At 36.7% G+C, this 21,644-nt stretch overlaps 1 protein-coding gene across 7 annotated transcripts in view; it reads right to left on the reverse strand.

Annotated features, from left to right (window-relative positions):
* The window catches only part of SLC39A12 (solute carrier family 39 member 12), a 36,557-nt gene extending 16,674 nt beyond the window's left edge, over positions 1 to 19,883 (reverse strand). For 5 of the 7 annotated variants that reach the window (XM_074574523.1, XM_074574521.1, XM_074574527.1 and 2 more), the window contains exons 1-8: positions 19,746 to 19,883; positions 19,336 to 19,451; positions 17,872 to 18,224; positions 13,917 to 14,198; positions 11,219 to 11,426; positions 8,550 to 8,752; positions 3,974 to 4,145; positions 1,249 to 1,421 (exon numbers count right to left, since the gene is read on the reverse strand). In XM_074574523.1, coding sequence (XP_074430624.1) covers positions 1,249 to 1,421; positions 3,974 to 4,145; positions 8,550 to 8,752; positions 11,219 to 11,426; positions 13,917 to 14,198; positions 17,872 to 18,141 — 1,308 coding nt within the window. In that variant the 5' untranslated portion in view covers positions 18,142 to 18,224; positions 19,336 to 19,451; positions 19,746 to 19,883. Of the gene's footprint in view, positions 1 to 1,248; positions 1,422 to 3,973; positions 4,146 to 8,549; positions 8,753 to 11,218; positions 11,427 to 13,916; positions 14,199 to 17,871; positions 18,225 to 19,335; positions 19,452 to 19,745 lie in introns of those variants that run through there. The other 2 variants (XM_074574524.1, XM_074574525.1) reach the window with 2 other exon arrangements.
* Positions 19,884 to 21,644: the final 1,761 nt, after the last annotated feature.

The raw sequence follows: 21,644 nt of genomic DNA on the forward strand, positions 1-21,644 counted from the left end.
GAAATAAAGAAAAAAAAACCTTACAATGGCAATATTTTGATTTTTGCTAGTTATCCATATTGCTAATTCCATTTATTCTCAACATTTTCTTTTGCCATCTCTTTCAAATTTAAATCGTGATTCGAACTAATCAGCTGAATAGTAGATGGATGAAATGAATTAATAGGAGCCTCTGCTACAATTCATCAACTCTTGGTGTTGAAAGGAACAATATTTTTCAAGACAGTTTTAGGAAAATGCCTTCTATATAAATATTTAGTATATTTTGTTTGGAGTGTATCAGTCTTTAAAGTTTAAAAAGTTACTTGCATCATCTTCAGATGTAAACTTCATATTGAAAATAATCCATAAAGCTTTCTGCTGGTGGGTGTGTTTCCATTTTTCCCCAGTGGCCTAGCATGGTAGCCCTCCTTTGCTCTGAAAGTGGACACTTTAAAGGCTACTGGATACGTCACTTAAAACTGGTGAAGGAGAACACTTTCACACTCAAAAAGTGTTTCTTAAAGAAACGCATTTGTCTGACATTCACTGAGAATTGCCTTCCTTAAACCACTCTCCCAGTTCTGCCTCCAGAGATGATGTACTGAGTATGAAGAACATTTTGACCAGAATCTCAAGTGGTGTGAAGCTATTTTTCAATGACCAGTTGAAGTCTTTTCATAACAGTTGTGTCATACCAGAGGAGACTCAGTCAAAAATAAAGGAATACACAATGGAAAATTGGTTCTGTTATACACGATATCCTACTCTTAAAATTTATTTTATTAATTTAGGAAAAAGTCACAGCACTTATTTTATTACAGTTCGAGGCAGCAGGATAAATTGGGCTGATAGCCCCTGGTTTTCTGTAACAATGTGTGAAGGGGACTGTGAATGCCTCATACAACCTTTGAACAATTTCTCCTAAAACGCATTACCAAATCTGCCTCATGAGTTTCATACACATCTAGAAACCTGGCTTGCACAGGACTTGTGGGTTTTCTGAAAAGTTTTTGTGAAAATAGGAACCTTATTTTCTCTGAATTAATCATTTCTTGATTTTTGCTTCTTGCTACTTGGAATCTGTATGTGAACTACAAAGCGCAACTGTAATTGCAATGCTGGGTAGCTGCTTCCCAAATTTCATGGAAAGCTTTACTTTTAAACACATGAGCATTAGCCAGCTTTAAATGAGACTTTTCTCTGTGTGTGTGTGTGCACACGTGTGTGTGTGAACTTTTTAAAAACACAAAAGTGTGTATTACCTACCTGAGGAATGAGGTGTAGCAATGCATCTCCAGAAAGGGTCCCAACAGCCAAACCGACAAACAGCTGTAAAATGAGTGTATAGATTTCTTGACAGGAGTTAAATAAAATGAGGGTTGTACCAAACATAGATCCAATAGTAATAAGTAAAACAGCAACAGTGCTGTAACCATATTCTGTAGGGAAAAACAAATGAAACAAAACAAGGGCACCTTTAATCATTCAGTATTTGTGTTTGTGTTTTAGTATTTGATTTGTATTTGGTTTTGAGGCTATGTTTTGCTACCTTTGTGTACAAGCACACAAAGAAGTGCTTCATTGTGCCAGATAGATTTTTCTAGTCATGTATGATACAGATGACAGAATTGGAAGCCTAAAACACATTCATTTTTTCTGGCTTTACAGGTAATACAGTCTAATGCCTCCAAATTTCAGGCCTTATAGTGCTATATAGACTGTAACTGTGCAGATTAGAGAAACTCAGAGCAGTATAGTGAATGTCCGTCTGCACTTCTTTCCTCTATTAAGAGATTTAAGCTACATCCTCACATGCCACACCTGTGTATCTTTACAGCCAAGAGCACATTATCAACCAAATCATATTCAGTAAAAAAAACAAGGCCTAAAGCCTCAAGTGAATGTAAGCATCTCATTTAGGTTCTAAGCATAAACTTTTTAGTCCAAATTATGTTTACAAATGTGCTGTGGACATACATTCCTTTAGTTACTACATCAGGACCACCAACCTATTTTTCCCAGGTTACTGGGATTTTTGGAAGGTTACTCTTACAGTTCTTCAGAGTTACACACTGCTCACATTCCCAACCTTTTGCACAACATGAATCCTGATTAATCCATAAGAAAGTCTTATAGTGGAGGTAAAACACTGATGAGAAACAGACATAAAGGAACTAATGCCAAAATATTCAAAAGTGTCACTTAATGTTCCACACTTTAATAGCACTGCAAGCGCTCAGCACCTCATAAAATCAGACAGTAAATTTCACAGACTGCACATCCAAATACAAGGGTATAGTAGATACTTATGGAAGGTCAGGCCTTGGTGATTTAGCCAAAACAGCACAGCCTGTCAGTAAAATAGAACTGAGAATAAAATTAATGAGCCTATGCTCAGGTCACTAGGTCACACATAGGCCAAACCTGAAGTAATTCGTCTGTCTCAAGCCAGCAGAAGTGTGCCTGTGGTCATGGAAACCTTCCTTTGCCAAAAAGCACAGGGAAGAGGCTGCAGCAAGGTCTCTTATTAATTCTATTTTGTGTTTGAGTAGTTCAGCTTTGCTCATCTACACAGATCTGTCACCTTTATGATATCACTAAAATGTCAGTGATTGGGCTGATGAACTTTGACTTGAGAGACTCACTCAAACTGTGAATTTGTCATGAACCTTATATATGACCTGTGCAAGTTCCTTTCTTTCTTTGTCCCTTGATTGCCCGTTTGAAAAATGGGCATATCCCTGTAGCATAGAAAAGATAAAGGCAGTAAAGACTGCGAGACGTTCAGGTAACGAGAGACATAAAAAAGAAGGACTGCTGCCTTCTGGGGAGCTGTAATGATTCTTCCTATTCTGTTTATTTCTTTCTGCTATAACCAGTCTTGTGATATCCATGACTGTCCTTCCATGTCCTTATTTAACATGTTTTTTAATTCACAGTCATAGTTCAATTAATCTGCATACCATGGAACGATAGCTCAGCTCATTCCCACAAGCTGCTTAATTTGTGTATCTTAAAGTACAGATAGAATTTAGAGATGGAAAGTGCTATTCCATATGGATTGTTGGCCAGCAGAATGGTAAAGCTTACTAGCTCCTACCGGATGTAGTCATCTAGATCTAGAGCTGGCCATGTAGATATTAGGATAAAGGTATTGAAAGCATTCATTGGTAGCCTAGAAGTGCTGCTCTAGATGCAGGTGATTATGGTTAGATGCCCATTACTTTTTGCTCATTTCTCCTGTCAGAAATTAATGCCCCCTGTAATACACTAGCAAACCTAGGTTTGCAACCACTTCCCAGATATTGCTGATATAAAGGAAAAACAAAACCAGGAACCACATTAAGAAGCCCTTAGGTCAAATCGGATTCAGATTTTTTTTTGACAGGGTGGACTAGGGACTGGTTACAGGAGAAGTTGAATCATCAGAATGGGAGGGGCAGAAATCCCTGGAAGCAGTGGCATGTGAGGGCTACGACTGCAACTGGAAACAATCTGATTACACTCTCAGTTCTTGTTCCAGCTCTATCACACAAGTCCTGCTGCCCATGTGACTGGTTTTCTGGTTGTTTTTCTTCCCACAACAGTATCCCCAAAGCTTCTCTTCCATAAAATATCACAATATAAAAAACCAGCAACATTCACAGAGAACTTATCTATATCAAGCATTTGACACATCATGGTATGAAATGCCAGCTAACGCAACCTTGAGGCTAAATATGAGACAATGTAATGATTCTAGAATAAACCTGGTGGAAATTTCACAAAATAGGTTATTGCTGCCCAGCAACACTTAAAAGGACCTGTCACTTCTCTGTATAGTACTATTGTCTGACATGTATGCAATGAAATTATAGAGAGCATAAATTACAGTGTGCAGAAATCTCATCATGTTTTGGTTTAAGGTTATTAATAAGTGAAATGTCTCCAGAAGTTAAGCCCCTGCACCCCTTCACCTGAATTTTCATAATTCACATAAAACATAACTCACTTTCCAAAGTTGTTGGTGGAAGCTTTGTCTGCTTGGAGTCAGGAAGCTGACACGAACAACTTAAGAGTTGCTGAATGATAGCTGGACTGATTTGCTTGAAGTGGTCTTTAGAAATAGAGGAAGAACTATTTTTTAAAAATATCTTCACAAGTTCATTGGCAGAGAAACAAACCTACGCAGAAAAGTATACACAGTTACTGAATATGTTGTGTAGACCTGCATTTAATGCTGAGGTTAAATATGGAATCTTAGAATAACACAGGGTTATACAAACTAGAAAAAAAAACTTGTTTTCCATATAATCTTTTCTGGTTAAATGAATTCAACTACTTCTAATGCTTCACCCCAGCCCACTCCCACCCCCCATTAAAACTCGATACTTCGATATATTTCAGAAAGACCAGAAACTTTGGTATGAAGTAGCACAATTTCTACTGAAGTCTGTTAGTATCATGAGGATCTGACACAATAATATCTCTAAATATTTTATTATTATATGTGCTAATAAGAATATTTAAATGCTAACACAAATAATATTCTTCATGTAATACACTGCCTGTGTTAAGACAGTACTGAAATTTGTCCTTGTGCTGCATGTTTGTATCTTTAATAGATATGGAACTAAGTTGTTATTTTACGTCTTTTAACAATGGCACACCACTTTAAGGTAAGCACACTAGGAGTTACATAGTCTAGATTTGCTTTAAAGATTACTTAAGAATTGCTTTATTAGAGGTACTTAAGAATTTCAACTACTTTTTCCTCTTGTTAGAAACATCTCTGTCAAAAAAAAAAAAAAAGAACTTTTCTTGTGAACATTTATATTTTGAAAAATTTTCGTGGAGACTTGGTTTTCCATCTCCAGGATAAAACTTCTAGTAAAAACATGCGCAGTTAGCATTTGAATAGTTCTAGTGTCAATTCCAGTAAGAAATTTTAAAAAGAAGTAGTCCAGATCAAATATGCTAAAATATGCTATTTTACTTAAAGGAATAAACTTCATTTCTTAATCCCATCTTATTAGTTGTGATTCAATTGAATTCAAAGATAGATATTTGTTTCTGTCATTTAAAGCAGTCTGCAGCTGAGAATCAAGCAATAATATTCCTAAATACTATTTTCTAACCACTGAAGCTTAAGTTTCTTTTGAAAGAAAACTACTATTTAAATAAAAAGTGGTAATTATTATTACTTTTAAATAACCCAATTAAAAAACAATGTCTTCCTGCCTTTGCTCATCCACTAGTGAAGTAAAACATGTCTTCTAGCTCACTCAGAAATGGAATGAATTGAGTACTGATACATTCATTCTGAATACCACATTCAGGTCTTCAGGACAAGAGGTGATCTTGCCACCTGGATCTAGTCTGTTCTGCCTCCAAGCAGGAGTGCGTGAAGACAATTCAGGAACACACATATTAAAAAAGACTTCACTCTGCCTGTTCTAGACGGTGACTTTGACGGTGACTTTGACTCTAAAAGTAGGGAACACCAACAAGTGGTATCTGGTAATGAGCAGCATTCTTCACTGGTCAGTACTGGGGCTGATATTATGTAATGCCTTCATCAATGACCTGAGTGATGGAACAGAGTGCACCATACCACATTCAGAGATGAAATGCAAATGGAACGAGTAGTCAATACATGGATGGGCCTCATTGCTATTCAGAGGGATCTTGACAAGCCAAAGAAATGGGCTGACAAAGACCTTCACGAAGATCAGCAAAAACAAATTTTTTGTGCTTGAAACAGAATAACCCCATGCATCAATAAAGGCTGGGAAAAACTGTCTGGAAGGCAGCTTTACAGAAAAGGCCCTTGGGGTCCTGACAGACTACTTGAACATGAGTCACCAGTGTGCCCTTGTGGCAACGAAGGCTAACTGCATACTGGGCTGCATTAGCAAGAGTGTAGCCAATGGGTAATGGAAAAAAAATATCATCCTTCATTCAGGACATCTGGACTATGACCAGTTTAATAACCAGCAGTACAAGAAAGACTTTGGCAAATTGGGGGAAGTCCAATGGAGGGCCACCAAGATGGCTGGGGAACTGCAGTACATGATGTGCAAGCAGAGGCTGAGGGATCTGGGTTTATTCAGTTTAGAGAAGAGAAGGGTTGGGGGGTATCTTCAGTCTTCAACTATCTAATGGGGGTGATAGGGAAAATAAAGCCAGCATCCTCTCAGAGGTGTACAGCAAAAGGATGAGAGGCAACAGGTATTAGTTGCACCAGGAAAAAATCCAATTTGTTATAATAAAAAGACCTATCAAAATGAGATCAATAAAGCACTGGCACAGGTTTCCTAGAAAGATTGTGGAATCTCCATCTTTGGAGACATTCAGAATTCAATTGGACATGGCCCTGTGAAACTTGATCTGAATTTCATGTTGGTCCTGTTTTGAGAAGTAGGATAGAAAAGATGAGGTCTGGGATTAATACGAACCTAAATTCTAATGTGATTTTATTATGAGGAATTGTAAAAGAAATAGCAAGATCTCATGTGGAAAATAAACCGTCCACCCACACATAAAAAAAGAATTCTTAGTACTTATTTAATAAAATGTTCTTGAAAGTCTTGAGGCACGAGGACCTGCATCTTTTCCAGTTGCAAGCCCTGGCCTTTTAAGTTTTTAACACAGGGAGGCAGAGTACTAAGTCTCCATCAGTAAAGCAACTATGTGTGTACCCTCAGGGGACGATACTGAAGAAACAAGTAAATCAAATTTGCATATTCTCATATGAAAAACTGGATGGATGGATGGATGGATGGATGGATAATTTTTGTTTCCAAAATCCATGTTTCTTTAATGAGTAATAATAAATGAATACACAAATATTGTGACATAGTTTAAGGAACCTAATATTATTTCTCTTATTAGATCATCTACTACTAACTTATTTTATATGCATTTTTTAAATCAGTAGAGACAATGATGACTTAAAAAGAAAACCTTTTTTTCTGTGATAATGTCTCCAAATATAATTCCTATCTAAAAATAAAATTACAGATCTTAATGTTGTTAGCAAACACAAGCCATAAACTAGTCAATGCCTCATATGCAGCAGCATCTGTTACTAATGGAGCACACTGGCTATCACAGATATGTGCAGAAAGCAGGAGACAAAATTAGTGACGCAACACTGGAACACAAAACCTTGTAATGTAATGATATGTCAAAGAAAACAGACACAGCTAGAAAGAAGAGGAAAGAAATAAAAAAGAGAAACTAGGAAATACTAAAGAAGATAAATTCTCATCTCCAGATGTTTCTTTGTGATTTTGTTTCATCTATACAGAATATGTGGCTCTTGGTTTGACTCCCAAGCCTCAGATAGTTCCCTGAACACTTATCTTTGGAGTTACAGTCAGTCTCAGAAGTTCAAGATAAATCTGTAACTGTTTTATAAATTCTTCTATTGCTGGAGAAGAGTTTTACTTTTGTACAGATAGTATTGCTACTGATTTCTGCCCTCCATAATTTAAAATTAATATGAAACACATTTAAAATGACCTTAATTTAAAATTGAGACCCCATTAAATGCCTCATCATGCTGATCAGCATTATTGCCTTTTGCGGTCAGCTGGAAAGAAATAAATATATTGATAGAGTATGTATTCCAATTGCAATAAAATTACACAGATAAATATTTATCGGAATAGCATTTAACCAGATGCCATTTGTCTCACTTCCACATCATAAAATGACCACACAGCAAAAGTCAATTGCACATCTCTTATTCTCCTAAATGGAGAAGAAACAGTGTCTTTGAACTTAAATTGTAAAGAACTGAAAAGAATAGAAACATAGTCTTTGAAGTATATATTTCAAATGTATATATCAAAATATATACAAAGTATATACTTTGAAGTCTCCTTTTTTGCCTAAGGAATGTCTTCCAGTCTAAAGAATGGAAGTCAGTTACCATCTTAATCTCAGTTATAAACAAAATCTATTTATTTTCTAATATTTAGGATAAGGATAAAATCATCTGCAATGAACCACTGTCCTTCAAACACCTCAAAAAGGATACTGGGTAGTAGCTAAAGTTCTGTCTTACAGACTCCATACTTTCTAAAGGAGGCTTCTGGACTCCATAGTTGGCTATTAAGTGTGTCTGGAAATGTCCAATCTTCAGTTTACAAAAGCCTTCTATAATGAACTTAAGTAGAGACCTTAGTTTACTTTTTTTCCTTAGTACAGAACAACTGTTCTTTCTACAAGGTCACTTAGAGGCTCTAGAAACTCTGTGTCATAAGAGCACAAGAAATATCTAATAAATATATTAAAACATTGAAGCCATGGTACTACAGTCCTCTCTGTCTGATTCTGCATAACAGTAACCATTCTATTAGCCCCTCCCAGCTACTTTAATCACACATTCAACAGCCATAAAGTTCTTCCCTCAATTAATATTTAAACAAATATAAATATATAAAAATATCATTCAGTATGAACATAATTTTTTTAAATTAATAAATTTTACCTCAGAAATAATGTAGTCTTTGCAAACCAATGTGATCTTTTATCACTGAAATTCTGTGACCAATACAATAACATAAAAACAAATTAACCTGATCCCAATCTGTGTTCCTTTCACGATCTTCAAAATAACCTTTCACATAGTCTCCTTTTGTATGGTTTGCCTTGACTGGAATATTTCTGGTTCCAGTATCTCTGATTGCCATACCATAACGTCTTCTTTTGTGACTGTGGAATTGTCCATTTACAGCGCAGGTCTTTTTGGCTGTAAGCATGTCTAGGAGTTCTTCTAGTTCTAGTGATTAATTAGAAAACAGATACGTTACCCTGGGAAAATATACTTTTAAAAAGATAAAATCAAGAGGGATTGTTAAAATTTTGTTAGTTTTAACATTAATTCAACTCCTCATTTTAATAGTTTTTTTCTCTTCTCAGTTTGGTACTGTTGGTAATTTCTGCTTAACACCTCTGGAAGTTGAAGACACTTATAGGCTCAGCCTTTCCATCTTTACAGTACTACACGCGGTTGTTTTGCCTATGACTATTTCAGAGGAAAACAAACGTGACTGAAAGGAAATTCATCTTCCATTTAATCATCGGTCTCTGCCAAAGTTATCTAAAAATTACTGCTAAATAGTTTCACCATTATTAAAATTTTCCTGTGCAAATGGAATACCATGCTAAGACACCATGGACCAATATTCGGATATTCCAGAAAGACCAGGAAGACAGATCCTTTATGGAGTGTCCTGAAAGCAATCTTCAGGACCGTATGCTGCCTGCAGAACACAGGGCAGCAGATTTTCTCTCTCCTTTGGTCGAGTTGCTAATCTGGAGACGTGCCTGTTGACAGGTCTGAAGTAGGGAGGAGGGAGCCAGGACCCCTAATCCAAACCTGAGACAATGCAGGGAGGTATCCCATAGCACAACTTGAGTACAATGGGCATGCCTGCTGGTGAAATGCTTGGTTATATGAGGGGGCATGCTCTGCTCTATCTTACTTTACCTTCCTTCACCCCTGCATTTTCAAGATGAAGCCATAGTGATAGTCCCTGTAAACCTGAGTTTGTCCATTGGGAACAAAAGAAGTCCACAATTTAATTTCAAAGGAATTTAGATCAATGAGATTAAGAATGCTTCCATGTGATAATCTTTTATTTTTTAATGTTGTTATTCAGAAAAAGCAAATGGTATAATCTTAATGGTACATCTTACAAAAAGCTTTGTGATAAGGTGTTTGTCTGCTTTCTTGTCTTGAGCAAACAGATCTGAACGGAACTGAAGCTAGATTTGTTTTCTAAATGTAGTCAACTCCAATTCTCTTTTTTTCCACACCGTCAGTTCCTTGCTCTTTCCTGCAGTTACTATTAAGAATTTAAATAAATTTAAAGGGACAATTTAATTAGCTTAGGCTTAAAATGTATTTACAAACTGGTACAAACTGGTTAAGAATATTTTTTTGTTTCTCTGAATGACATCCTAACTCCACCAGCCATAAAATGTTGCTATTGTCTTCACTGGGGCCTGGATTTCACCATATATAGCTATTTCATAGCACTGTGACCAGATGGCTCCATCCGTTCTTGTGAGTCAATTATTTCAGGAGATCTGGCTTAGCAATTTGAAAGGAAGGGTTTTGCTGCAAAACCAGTTTATGAAAGTATAATCTAGGAGTTCAAGTTTAGGCCTGAGGATTTTGTTCTTTTTTTTATAATTTTTTACTTCAATGATTCAATGTACCTCTTTGTAACCTAAGAGCGGTAAAAATGGTTTTACCCATGCTTAATTCAACATTTTAAGCTGTTTTAACCCATACTTAATGTAACTTCTTGAAAGTGCTTTGAAAAGCTTGTAAAGTGTTGCTATTAGCAGTTACCACAAGCAAGAAAAAATACATGTCTCATAATAACCTTCTAAATCCATAGTAGGCCTCTGAGTTGTTGGTTTCGCTTCTTAAACTGCTAAGCATGCAGAATCTTTTACAGAATTTAATAGCAGCTGCTGAGAGCTCAACACTTGTGTTTTCTTTTTCTTTCTTTTTTTTTTTTTTTACTTTTGGACCACTCAGAACTCTCCTGTCCTTCTATTTATTGATGGTTAAGTAGAATTTCTGATAAGTCTAGCATCAGAGCTCCTGAAGAAAATGAACTTTGCATATTCTAGACTCACTGACTGGGTACTAAGATCAGAAAGCAGGTAAGGAAGCACAAACCATAAAGACGTTTTCAGGTACAGCAGGCAGATATCAGAGAGCATTTGGTCAAAATAGAGTGGCCTGTGTCTGTTTCATCTCTTCTGGGGATACATCTACACTGAGGTGTGAGTGACTAAGGTGTTTGACCTGGCTACCATACGTGAATTATCTCATCTACCCCTAAATGAGTCTTGCAACGTACAAAGATCTGCATAAAGAAGTAATGTAAATGAGGCTCCAATGAACCCTGCCCTCACATCTAGACTGCCACTGTCAGAGATCTCTTGGGTAGTTCAGACTGTGCTGAGCAATTAAATAATAAATTAATGTGTCAGTACACATTTAATAATCTCAGAAACAATTTGTTTTATACCTCTCAGAGAATTATCACAATAAGGATTTTATCTTCCAAACTTGTTTTTAAATTTAGAAGAGATTAGTTAACAGATCTAAAATGAAACAGCATTTAAATCTAAAATGAAGTTCAAGAAATCCTTTAGATATTTAAAGATAGTTTACATCAAATCCATGTTGCAAATGGCAACTAGAGACAAATAAATAGCTTACCTGTCACTTGGAGCTCAGTGGTACTGTTTAGAGAACTGAAAATATATTTTATAAAGAATTCTGGGGAGGGTAAACTTGCTTTCCCCATACAGACTCCCTGGAGAGCCAGAGTAATGACTAAAGCAGCCAGGCGTGGAAGAGTGTTTTCATCAGCACCGTCTCTATCCATTATATCAGCATTTTTCTCCAGAGTACTCACATCAACGCACTGAAATCAGGAGAAAACAGCATGAAGACAGCCCTGGTCACCTCCATTTAAATAACCAGAGTGACAGAAGGAGAAACTGGAGAGAACACTTTCACAGACAGCCAGAGTAGAAAAAATACTAAGGTTAAGGCTGTAATCGACAACAGGACAGCAAATGCGAAACAGAGGGCATTTTCAGGAGAACAGGCATAAGATGTTCAGGCAAAAGCCTGAAATTTTACTCAGTGTCTGATGGGGAAGAAGTACAGTCCTTCATTCAAGTTGTTTTTGCTTAGTGTTATTTTCATGCTGTTTCTATTATTCCTGTGTTCTCCTCAATTGCATCTATATCTACTTCCAGAAAGTGGCAGAAAAGGGTGGAATTTTTCTTAAGACACAAGAAATTGATTCAAATAATACAGACTTTAACTCCTCATCTCAAACTTCAGAAAGAATTCTCTTAATGTTTTTAGTTCCCTACCTATTAAATGGAATCAATAATTTGTTATGGGGCAACTATCTGGGTATAATATGGAAAGATATAATTCTACAGATAAAGGGTGACTTCCCTGCTGGGTGACCAAACAGGAGCAGTTGATAGTCGTGTACACCCACGTGTGTGGATGTGTGCAGGTCTGAAGTGAGGGAGCAGGGTACAGCTCTCTCAGTTACCTGGAAACTTATCCCTGTTTTCTTCCATTTCTACCTTTCTTGTTTATTTTCACTGCAAATATTCAGGGTTTGAGATAAAAAAAAAAAAGGCAAAGTTGTCTCTAACCCATATTAAATTGAAAAGTCAACTAGATGAGCCAGTACAGTAATAAGTTCTTTTACACATACTTATCTCCCTATATATGCCTTAAACACTGCAGAGAGGAGGCTGGCATTTCTTTTCCTGTCCATCCATTACACATTTAAATTTCCACAACCCAAAACTTCATTCTCATTTCAAATAATATATTAGGTGTCATGACTGAGAAAAGGATATTTTCTGTGAAACCAAAACATATAAGGAGCCACTAAAAAGGCTTTTCTTCCATTACTACCCTGCATCATTCTCCCTTTTCCATAACTCAAGTGTTGTGATTCTAAGCATTAGATAGTCTACAATGTTTTGAGTACCTTTCTCAATAAAAAAACCCTCTTTTCCCTCCTGTCAGTGAGCAGTGAACTCTCAGTTGCTGAACAGGCTTGACAACTGATTATACTGCCAGCATAAACAAACAGACCACACAGTAAAGCACTTTATGAATTGTTATTCCATCTTGACATGCCAAATACCCACCGATGCCTCTTTACAGTTGCCCAGATACCATTGGAGCTCTTGGAAATCGGCACGTTCACCAAGACCCAGAACCAGAAGTACCGGTCAATGAATAATTTATGATGGGAAATGATTACACAAAGAACACAGAAAGAGGAACTGGAGCCCTTGGCATTCTGCTGCACAGCCAGGACTCCCAGCCATCTTCTGTTTGCATAGGAAACTATACCACAGTATGGTGTAAATTAAAATCTAATGAAACGGAAAAGAAAAGGGCAAATTCAAACTTTGCAACAAACCAAATTTAACTGTGTATTATGAACAGATTGAAGGGGCTTCTCACAGCAGGTCAACCTGTACTTTAGGAGTCATCTAATCTGGCAAAAACTTATTTTATTGCCCATTACAAGGAAAACGTTTTTTCTTTAGATTGTGAACTCTACAATATTTTTCTATTATTTTATACACCCTAATTGAGATAACGAATAATAAACAGTGGCGACAAAACTGGCTGTATGTTTTCTGACCTATAAAGGATGTTTTTAGCTGAATATACTCAATATGCCTTTTTTTTTTTTAACTTTAAATTTAAGCTTATCTGTATCATTCTCTCTACAAGGCATGTTCATGCTGGTAGATAATTAGTCACAAATGCACGTGTCCCAACTGAAGGAAACCATCATATCTTTGGACAGATTCCTTATTCCACCCTGCTTTAGATGGACTTGGAAATGCAGGGCCTGGCAAGGATCTCATCACAGCAAAATGGTTCATCCTTTCTTCTGTACAGCCAGATCAGTTTTGCAGCTGCTCTGTTTTATACCATTTAAATACAACCACTGCTAGTACATCTATACTAATAAATACAAGAGAAGAGAAAGTATTTTCTGTCCTTGAAGCCAAGTGCAAGATCTTGCATCTACACAGCTACGCTCTTTTCCATCTGCCCTAAGCAAGGCAACTGCATCTGAATTACCTATTGGGAATCGTCCCTAATATGCGCTATCTCCCCAACCACTTCTCAGCAGACTCTGTGGAAGTGCTAGGTAGCACATACCAAAAGCAAGTCAAGGAGAAGGATACTATTAAACAGCAGGTACAACAAAAGACCAGTGTTTGGCCTGTGCTCTCAAACTGTTATTTACCAGTTTTCTGGAGGACCACGATACTGACACAATGTCTGAACTAGCTTAAAGGCATTATATCAGTAATAAATATGAAGTTATTTTTACTTATGGTTTTTTTACCTGGGTTTCAGAAGTTTTAAAATGTTGCCTTACTGCAGCCAAAATATCTTCAGTTTCGTTCCGTGAAAAATAATAACAGTCTTCATCATGTCTTAAACTAAGCATACTCTGTAGGTAAAATTTATAATCCTTATTCTTTAAGCTGAGTTCTGAAGAACACACATCTCTATGATGAAGAATGTAGTAGAGGAGAATAAGAGAAATTCTCTCAAATACTTCTTCGCTGAGACGGTCTTCTAAATTTCCACCAGCTATTAATAACAAAGATTCTGGTTCAAGGCACTGTGAAAAAATAAAAATAAATGGAAATTCAACTCAAGTAACACACTGCCAGTCATCTGCAAATACAATTAGAAAGAAGAATAGGAGAATTCAACTCTTATGTTTAAGGGATCGAACCTAAGCCTACACAGATGCAGGCTGATGGAATGGCAGGAGGAGGTTGTAGGTAATTCTTTGCAGTTCTATGGCTGCAAAATCACACCGTGTTTTCTTCCAGAGACGCTTCTGTTTTTAAGAAATGTCAAGTATCTAAGAGATTTAAGATTTACTACAAACCGGGACTAACTCTGATCAATCACTGTAGAGAACTGAAAATTTTTCACTGTCCTCAAGAAACTTTATTTCTGGTTATAAACATATTAGATAAGGGCTAGGGCTACTCATATTTTCACCTGTGTATTCTATGCATGTTTATATATTATAAGACAAAGACCGTATCTGGACTGTAGTTAATTCAGGGTATGTAAACAGGAGTTATATCATATTCAATGTACTGTTAAGAGACGTAATTGACCTTAAAATCATACAGCTATTTTTATTTTTTCTCAATTAGTTCTGTTAACTTGAACAATTCGGTCCAGTACAGAGAGCCAGCACAAGGTCTCAACACCATTTAGTCTTCCAAATGCATTTCAAGAGGGACTGAAACAATATACTCACCCTGTGCAGGCTATGGGAAATAAGATACTGAATTCTAGAATAAAGAATCTGTCTTGAAGAGATCCTGTAACTATTGTCATTCATTGTGTAGCCATTTTTTCCCAACTGGCTCCTTTCCAAGCATGTTATAGGCATGTCAGCTAATCTCAACTATTTATGGTAGAGCAGCCACACTGCACATTTCAGAAAAGAAACTACAATACATGAAGGTACCATGGGAGGATCAAAAATTAATTATCTAGACAGAAGCTAGTTTGTGGCTACAAGCATGATGTGTTGGTTGGTGTGGCTCACCTTGTAACCTAGTTCATTTTCCTACACAGAAGCTGAGTAGAATCAAACATACATTGTCATGTTCAGAAGCCAACGTTCCTTGGAGGAACTGAGAGAGCTGATACATTTTAATAGAAATAATTCTAACAAAAATTCTCACAAATAAAAAAAAGAACTGTGGATGGTAATCACCAAATTAAATATTTATACTCGTAAATAAACTAGATCACAGTATGGCCCACTGTGCCCTGCCTACACTATCAAGATCTATAATTCTAACTTTTTCTAATGCATGTCTTTAAGCATTAGTATTTGGGCTAGGAGGAATATAGAGATTCTGTTTTCTGTCCCAAAAGATCTCAAGTTAGTCAACCAGACTTTTCAAACACTCAATAGTAATACAATAAACGTACTGCATATAGTGGAAGATTTTCAAAGACTTCTACAACATTTCAAAACCCAGTGAGGATAAATTGTAATCTGTAAGGCTATTGTTTGCTCTTGCAAGGAAGATGACAGAAAAGGAAATTGCTAATTGGAAGGAAGCAGGTGCATTGTAAGAGATGCAGCTACTCCATAGTATATGGGTAGCCCATAGAGCGTGACCCTTGAGCGGATATCAAGAGGATATAAATTGGTTCATCACTGGTTATTTTGCTGTGACTAATATTTCACAGGCATAACCATCTGCATGGCCTTGGTTTAGAAATGCTTATTTGCTATAAGAAAAGAAGCTAACTTTGAACCTGGGCACTGAAGCCTGAGTTTCTTTTGTTTAAGAGACCAAAAGTTAGAAAAAATTTTCTTACCACTGCAAGAAATATATGACTTTTGTGTGCTTAGGAGATAAAGAAGTGTCAGATGCCATTCAATAGCTGCCAGTGCCTGCCCAAAGAGTCTTGGGGCCAATACATAGCAACAAACCAATCTAAAAAAGTGTTAAACTTCACTGCTTTTAAGTACCCATTGGAGACATCATTAAAAATGAAAAAAAACTCTGAAAACAAAGTCATGTGCTATGACTGGAATCCTGGATTTAGAAGGGAATGTTGAGTCTGAAATCAATTCGTTATTCCCAACAAGTTTGGGAAAGAAAATGCCAAGCAAAGGTGGGGCATTCCATTTGAAATTTTGACGATCTTGAAGGATAGTGCTTCTCACAGAGTTTTTATCTTGGTTTACCAAATCTTGTTAAATCGTCTTGGAAGATTTCAGGACAGTGCCATGATGCCATCATTTTTCCTATAGACAACTGTGTTCATGTGCACTGGCAGTGCAGGGTGTCTGCAGTGTTACTGACACAGCCAACACTGAGAAGTACTGGAAATGGTGAAAGTCCTCAAATTCTTCCCACAGGAAATTTCCAAGATGAAGCCTAAACAGAGTGCAAGTCCTGACCAAAGAAAGCCCCAGCTAAATTCAACTTAGATTTTTTCCATCCAAGGACACAGTGGGCATGCTCTCCACAAATACCTTACAAATACAAGAAAAAATACAGCAATACGGAGAAGCAAAACAAAGAGGGAGAACAAGAAGGCCTAGACCCCTATTTTGTGAAGTTTAGGAGGACTGCAAAACCATTACTGTTTAATAGATTCTCAGCTTTTCATCTGGATCCATATACAGTACATATCCATTGCCCATATGTGCAAAGAGAAAAACAGCACAATCATCTCCTTCATAAAAATTACCCATTTAGGGAATGAGAGGCACATCCATTATTTATGTATGAAATTTCACATTGGGGCTCATATGAAAAATGGGAGTATTTGAGAAAGGGCCAATTAAGGGAGTAATTGTCTACTGCACAGGAAAGACGCCTGTTTCATTGGCTTGGCAGATTGCCAAGAATAGTATATTGTGAAAGCATTCACCTTTATGACCATCCTCATAATTCTGATATAAAGTGACACTCTGCCATATGTAGGTCACTGAACAATGCCAGAGCTAAAGTAACACTAATTAAAGCCAAGACCGACCAAGCCCTTTGTAGTCCCTTTCAGCTAAGTTGCTCACTTACCACTGTCTCCGTCCTACCAGAATCTACGATCTTATTACACTTTTTCTTTCTTTGTGAAATTGGGAATCAGTTCTGAAAATATTCTAAACTCAACTAGACAACCAAACCTTCTGTGAAGCTGTACCCTGGACTATTTCCAGTTTCAATTTGGATTTGTAGATTCATTGTTCTGCCTTTGATTTTCCTTGACCTGAAGTGCTTACCAAAACCCTCCCCTAAATCTTGAATATTTCAGTGAAGTGGCACATAAATCTGAGACAATCCTGTCTGGGTTTTATATTTGTGAACTAAAATCCAGAACAAAAAAAAAAAAAAGTGGCAGAACTGGTCCCGAGTTTTTACCTATGTCTCTCCACAGTGGAAATCCTCTGTGTCCCAACTTCAAGTTCATGCTTTTATTGTTAGATCAGGGTCAAGTAGAAAAATCTTTGTTGGAAAATAAACACTTGACAACTTTTAAAGGAAAATTATTAGTGCAATGCGACCGAAGCATGGCGTTTTTAAGGAATGCCTGTCATGTTTGGAATATCTCTTCATGAGCTCAAACCATAAATATTAATAATTCAGAATGAAATTATTAAAGCAGGGACAATTTTTTGCTGCAATAACAAGCCCTTTACATGTTTAAGTTTTGTATTCAGGAGAGTATCACTCTAATAAATAATTTTAGAACTCACTGACGATCCTGTAAAGATATCCCTCGTTAATTGAAGCACTAACCAGATTACAATCCTCTTGCATGCCATAAATCCGCTGTGGACACTCAGCTCTCTCCAGTAACATTTTGACCAGTTCTCGTGAGTGGTTCATGTGGAGCTCAGTGTTGTCAGCTGAAAGAACGCGTAAAACTTCCATCAGATAGCCTCGGCTGGAAGCATAGCTGCCATCCTGCCCATGCTCTTCCCCAGGCTGTCCTTCAGCAACGAGCACGCTGAATATGAAAGCAGAACATACCACCCCAAGAGCTGGATGCTTGGTCAGAAAACACATCTCCTCTTCCTGCAGTGCGTGATCTGCACTGAATGTTGGATTGTTGTTTGCACTTCACAGCTTAAACTTGAAACCTGAGGAATCTGAATGGTAAAGGGGAAAAAAACCCCAACCCTTTAATTAGTGTGAATGCAATATGTTTGAAAGGATTTATTAATTGGTCGGCTAAGCTGATTTGCAGTGACAAGCTGTTTTTGAACAACAGGGAGCCTGTAAGGCCTTTACAGCCCTGAACAGCAGGAAACTAAGACAACCATGGCCTTAAAACTTCTGTAGAATTACCATCAAGAGGTTGACTCAAAGTGCCTTTCCCTCCTCATAAAAGTAAAGTGTATGGTTTTCATTTCAGTGTTATGTTATTGCATTCACTAATAATCCTCTTTAATAAGAACAGGAAAATACCATAGCTTTCACTTTCATTCCATTATGAAACAGGTTTTTAGTAGCAAAAATAGCTGTAAATAAAGATTACTAGTCTCATTCTGATACAAATGGGCAGTAATTATGTTACACAGCAATGATATAGAGCAGGTTTTATTTTGAAAACACTTTACCAACGTTGCCGAACTCCAGCTATACAACACAAACCAAGAGTGAACAGGATGTACTTAAAAATTAGTGATATTTTATGATCAGATGGAAGAGTTACAAAACTGAGCTCATAATTTCCTTCATAGAACTCAGTGAATAAACAAGACAAACACGCCAGAAGCAACGAGTTTAACTTGTTAACTTTAGATGCAAAAGATATTTTGTACTGTAAATCCGTCTTGTCACTATCCTTCCTAACACACCACTGCCTCTGCTTTAACAATAATCTATCTCAATATCAAAGCACAAGAAACATAAAAGAGTTTCACTTCTGTTTTCCACACAAATATTTTCGTTTTATTGATGGGCAGATGCTGGCAGTGACCTACATTTTCAGATGATAACGCACATGTGTTAAACAGCCACACATAAGATCAGCTTCTTTCAATGGCAGTACGATACATGTGTGTCTTATTTTAAAGGAAACTCTGCTAACAAAGTACTTAAAATGAAAAAAGAACTGCTGAATTCAAATTGGCATTCACTCAGACAAAGGTTAGTGTGTTTTTAGATGTTAGGAAATCTTTTGGTGTTCAGATATATTTTACTGTTAGCAGTTAGGAATACGTTACGAGGATGCATTTCTAAACATTGTTTTCTTACCTTCCGAAGGGAAAAAGATTGCTTGTGTGTCTAGCTTTGTGGCCTGCTGAATCCTCAGAACTATTTAGCTGCTGGAAGTCCAATGTTTTTAAAATTCCTTGATGGTGCTCTGGAAGCTGGAGAGGATTAGTTTATTGCTGCCTTGAAAAGTTTTCAGTTGCTATGGAGAGAGCTGCTCTTAAGGTAACAATGGAGGTGGATAGGAATTAGTACATGTTCTTCTTGGCAAGTTCTAAGCATCACGTTATTGAATGTATTTCACATATTTTAGTACTTATCACTTTATGTAAACAGTCTATTTTAGCAGTGCAAGATGTATAAAATCTATTGAAGAATGTATTTCATTACGAAGGATAATACATTCAAGCAATCTAACTGTTCTCTACATTACTACGTTATCTGATACAAACCTGAATTTCTTTTTTTCATCAAAATGTTACTTCTTTTTGCAAATACAAAAACAGAATAGAAATAGAAATCTTTTCAAGTACCTTCACTGAAAAATCGTATTTTTCTTTGGGAAACACTGTCCAGAGAGAACAGTCTCTTTCATTCCCCCTTATTCTGTGCCACATTTGCACCAATTAAATAATCTGGGATAGCTCAGTCCGTGGTGAAAAAAAATTTCTTACACCCACTCAGATTTTCCAGAGGGATGGTGTTACAAAGTCGACATTTATGTCACCATGACGTTACAATATTCTTGTACTGGAAGTTAGTGAAAACTGTCACGACAGAGACTTCCACAGCGACAGGTACACCAGTCATACCATCCTCCCACCCTCCAAACCTTCAGTGCGGTAATGAAGAATTGGCATCTCAGTTGGCTCAACAGATCCTGTGAAGCAGTAAGCCTGTAGTAATAGAAAAGTCTTTATTGTCTTTAAAGCTACAGTGACAAAAATTCCCATGTTCTAAAATGCCAGTAATGTTTCCTACAAGGTGGTGAGCTGAAAGGGAATAGCCTTCTTTTAGTAAGGCTGAGAACTGCCAACTGATACTGACAATAAAAAAAAAAATTGAACTGATGACATCAGCTTGAGCGAAGTGCAAAATATAAACAAATGTTCTGAAAAATATGAAGTACAAGTACATGGAAATATGTACAAACTCTTGTATGATCAAGGCTGAGCATTTCAAAAATCAGTCCTACTATTCGATACTCAAGTACGAAAAAATCCTACAGATTCGTATCAAATAATCCTTTATTTTACTTCATAAATTACAAAAGATATTTACCCAACTAACATTGCCAAATATGCAACTTTATGCAAACAAGAATCACAGAAACTTTTACCTCAAAAATTTATTTTTATATGAATGACTGAAAAGCCAAAACACATGATAATATGCATCTCCTCTAGCTTTTATATATTTTGCTCTGTGAAACAAAGCTAACCACGTCCAGATTTGTTCCACTAATAAAAATAATTCCTCAGATAATGAGGGAACAGCTTCCAGCATTTAATTCCAGGGATTGCTCAATCTCCAAACAAACACAGAATAGATTTATCTGTATATAATTTGGTGTTTTGTATATAATTAAAAATTGAAACTAAGAATTCATTCTATCCAATTAAAGAGTACAAACAGAGGGTCAATTGTTTCATTGAGAGAAGCTAACATTTAAAAACACATTTGATGATTTATAACTGTTGAAAGCTGCTGAGAGAAGATTTACATAATAATACTGGCTATATCTTACATTAACATTTGTATTACAGACTGATGGTAAAAAAAGGAAATGTTCAGTGTATTAAAAAGCAAGAGATAATAACTGGTACAGGGGACTATGGCTGATTTCAAAGGAGAATTAACTTCCTTTTTTAAGACTAAGCGTTGCAAACCTCCTCTGGCTTGTAAATGAGTTTCTCAGTGGTGGCAAAATCACTGAGGGTGACTCAAGCCTCAACCTCTGCTTTTACTCCTGACACCGAGCACTACCTGTGCTTTCAGTCATGCCACTGTCATCAAAGAACTTTTCTGTCTACACAGCACCTGGATTACTACTTTTGAAGTAATTGCTAGCATTAATTGCTAAGCCCTCTTTTCAAGCCCTTCTGTAGTAGCATTATTGCCCTACGAACTACCCATCCTGATGCTGTGCCAACTGATAAAATGGGACAGTGATAATAACAGAGCTGTGGAGTTAGATGTCTATTAGAATTTTGCAGAGATTCACAGCCAGAAAGAAATCACTGGTACAGTTTAACTTCTTCAAACCTCCCGAAGCACCTATCACTATTATTGTAAGTGTCTGCCATTTTGGCTCAAATTCGATTGCATGTCTTTTGGTGATTTTTAATAAA

The sequence above is a fragment of the Larus michahellis genome, chromosome 2 (assembly GCF_964199755.1).
Source record: "Larus michahellis chromosome 2, bLarMic1.1, whole genome shotgun sequence".
Classification (NCBI taxonomy): Eukaryota; Metazoa; Chordata; class Aves; order Charadriiformes; family Laridae; genus Larus; species Larus michahellis.